Genomic DNA, 2,824 nt, shown 5'->3' with positions numbered 1-2,824 from the left:
CGCGCTTGAAAAGACAGCTCTGCTGCTGTGTTCGGTTTGGCCCCTGAGCGCTGAAGGTACGAGGTGATAGATGAGCTCTGTGCTCTGGATTCCAGACCGCCTGGCAGAGGGCTTGGCAGGTCTCTTTCCCACAGCCGGCTTCGTACCACGCTTCTCCTTGGCGACACCGAGGGGCTAGAAGAGGGAAATACATGGGGGAAGAAGGCTTGGGATCCAGGGGTCTAGAGAGGCCTGTTAGCTCTGGTGTGTAACAGGGTGGACAAGGAGAGGTCTATCCCGGACCAGCACAGAAGGCTGCCATTAGTAAAAAAAACCAAAAAACCCCACCACAAAGGTGGTGTCTAAAACTAGCTTAGAGCCAGGGGTTTGTGTTAAGAACATAAGAAGAGCCCTGCTGGATCAGACCAGTGGTCCCTCTAGTCCAGCCTCCTGTCTCACCCAGTGGCCAGCCAGTTCCTCTGGACAGCCAACAACAGGGCATAGGGGCCAAGGCCTTCCCCTGATGTGGCCTTCTGGCACTGGGACTCAGAGGACTGGTGCCTCTGAACCTGGAGGTTCCCCTCAGTCCCCATGGCTAGTAGCCACTGATAGACTTATTCTCCATGAATCTATCTAATCCCCTTTTCAATGCTGTTTATTCCTGTGGCCATCACTCCATCCTCCGGCAGCGAATTCCACATTTCAATCACTCTCTGTGTAAAGTGGCGTTTCCTTTTGTCCGTCCTGAGCCTACCGCCCATCAACTTCATTGGACAACCCTTGAGTTCTGGTATTTGGGGAGAGGGAGAAAAAATAATTCTCTTTGTCCACTCTCTCCACCCCCATGCATAATTTTATAAACTTCTATCACAGACCCTTCAGCCTTCGTTGCGGTTAGCATTCTATTTTGGCTGACAAAAGCTTTGCCCTTGTCAGGGCCGCACGACTTGGGCTCCGGCCACTCCCCACAGGGTCCCCAGAGTTGGCCGTGTCTCAAAAGGACTGCTTTTTCTCCCTCTCTCTCTCTCTCTCTCTCACCTTGCCCGCCCTCCCTCTCCTTCCAGACTGGGTCTTTGTCATTGTGGTGGTGCTGGGGTTCTTTCTGCTCATCCTGCTCTTGGGGATCTGCTGGTGCCAGTGTTGCCCTCACACCTGCTGCTGCTACGTCCGGTGCCCCTGCTGCCCGAAGAAGTGCTGCTGCCCCGAAGCTCGTAAGTCTCACTCCCCTCCCTCACCCCCCCTCTCGCCTCGTGGCAGAGTTCTCTGACCTGCCCCTGCCATTGGGCTACGGATGCAGCCCGTAAGGTGGCTTCCATCCAACAAGGTCTTGTTCTGGCCTTTCCCGAGCAAGCGGCATCGACATGGTGTGCTGCTTCATCCTTCGTCTGGTGTGGTATGGTCTATTCCAGGAGTCCCCAACCCGATGCCCAACACCTTTCCTGGCACCCACCAAGTGTTTTTTGAAAGTAGGCGGAGCCATGTGGGGCTTTGGCCCAGCAAGGCCTCTGATTGGCCGTTGGAGATTTGATTGGCAGTGCAGATTAAAAAAAAATCTTTGGGAGCAGCTGCCACCATAGCAGAAGGATCTTTACTATGTGATGGAAAGTAAGCTGCAGCGGCCACTTTATGGCGGTCTCCATCTCTTGGTGGCAGCCCTTTTGTGGCTGCACCCACCACGCTGTGTCAGAATTCCAAAGGTGCCTGCGGGATCAAAAAGATCAGGGATCCCTGGTCTGTTCTGACCGGCAGCGGAATCTCAGGCCAAAGCCTTTCCCAGTTCTGCTACCTGGGGTCCTTTTAAGTGGAGAGGCAGGGGATCGAAATTGGGACCATCTGCATGGGAAACTGAACCCCACAGCTCCTAAACGTTGCCCCCGGGAGACTCAGGACAGGAGCTGTCGCTGAAGATCAGCCGGTCCCTAACTCTGCTTTTCCCCTCAGTTTACGTTGCAGGGAAAGCTGCAACGTCCGGCGTCCCCAGCGTTTACGCTCCCAGTGTGTACACATCCAGCAACCATCTGAAGGCAGGGCCTCCAGGCACTGTGATTCCCATGGGCCCCGTAGGCCCTGTGTACAACGGCTATGGAGTGGATTACGACAGGGCCAGCTCAGGTAAGTGGCTGTTTTAATAGCCGGGTTCCTCCTGCCCCAGAACTAGACCCCAGCTGCTTGGACAGAGAGAAAGGCAAGGCTGTGGGTCCCCCCCCCCCTCAGCTACAGGGTGTTAAATAACATGACAAAAGCTGGGAAGGTTGTGTTAGTGCCAATTACTCCTTTTGTGAATGGTCACAGTACCCATGCGTTCAGGCTTTGCACGGAGACATTCTGACTGTGCCTCTCGGATTTCAAGGTCCTCTACGGCCTCGCTTTTGGCAACTTCAGTTTGTCTTTCTGCCAACTCAGCCAGTAACGCTTCCTTGCCTCTGAAGGGGGCTCTAGTCCATGAACAGCTTTGTTCTGCAATAAATCTCTGTGTGTGTGTGCTTGTGGCATTTATATGCCACTTGTCAAGCCAGGGTGGCTCACAGAAAACACTGAAATGCAATCAAATGACTAAACAAATGGATGCTGGATTGGTCCGGTCCTGCTGACAGAGGCCAAGGCCTGAAAGCACTTTGGCTTTTGTGCTTCCTCTGAGCCCTGAAGGCCTTTTCCTCTGTTCTTCGGGTCTTGCCCAGGCCTTAAGTACCTGTAGGGAGAGGAAGATCAAACAAACAAACCCAGCCGCAATGGAACTCAACAGCAGCTAGCAAGGTCTTCCTCACTTACCCCCCCCGCCAACAGAATAGCTTCATGATGGCCGCGGGCACACGGGCAGGAAAATGCGGGGGGGGGGGGGGGGGGG

The 2,824-nt window shown here is 54.4% G+C and overlaps 1 protein-coding gene across 3 annotated transcripts in view; it reads left to right on the top strand.

Moving 5' to 3' along the window:
- Window positions 1–2,824, top strand: part of LSR (lipolysis stimulated lipoprotein receptor) — a 47,745-nt gene that overhangs the window by 35,209 nt on the left and 9,712 nt on the right. For 2 of the 3 annotated variants that reach the window (XM_015418091.1, XM_015418090.1), the window contains 2 exons: window positions 1,044–1,190; window positions 1,921–2,091. In XM_015418091.1, coding sequence (XP_015273577.1) covers window positions 1,044–1,190; window positions 1,921–2,091 — 318 coding nt within the window. The remainder of the gene's footprint in view (window positions 1–1,043; window positions 1,191–1,920; window positions 2,092–2,824) is intronic. The other variant, XM_015418092.1, reaches the window with a different exon arrangement.

This window comes from Gekko japonicus, unplaced genomic scaffold, assembly GCF_001447785.1.
Source record: "Gekko japonicus isolate JY-2015 unplaced genomic scaffold, Gekko_japonicus_V1.1 scaffold1411, whole genome shotgun sequence".
Classification (NCBI taxonomy): domain Eukaryota; kingdom Metazoa; phylum Chordata; class Lepidosauria; order Squamata; family Gekkonidae; genus Gekko; species Gekko japonicus.
The sequence above is the reverse complement of the archived record's forward strand: the minus strand, read 5'-3'. Positions and strand labels throughout refer to the sequence as shown.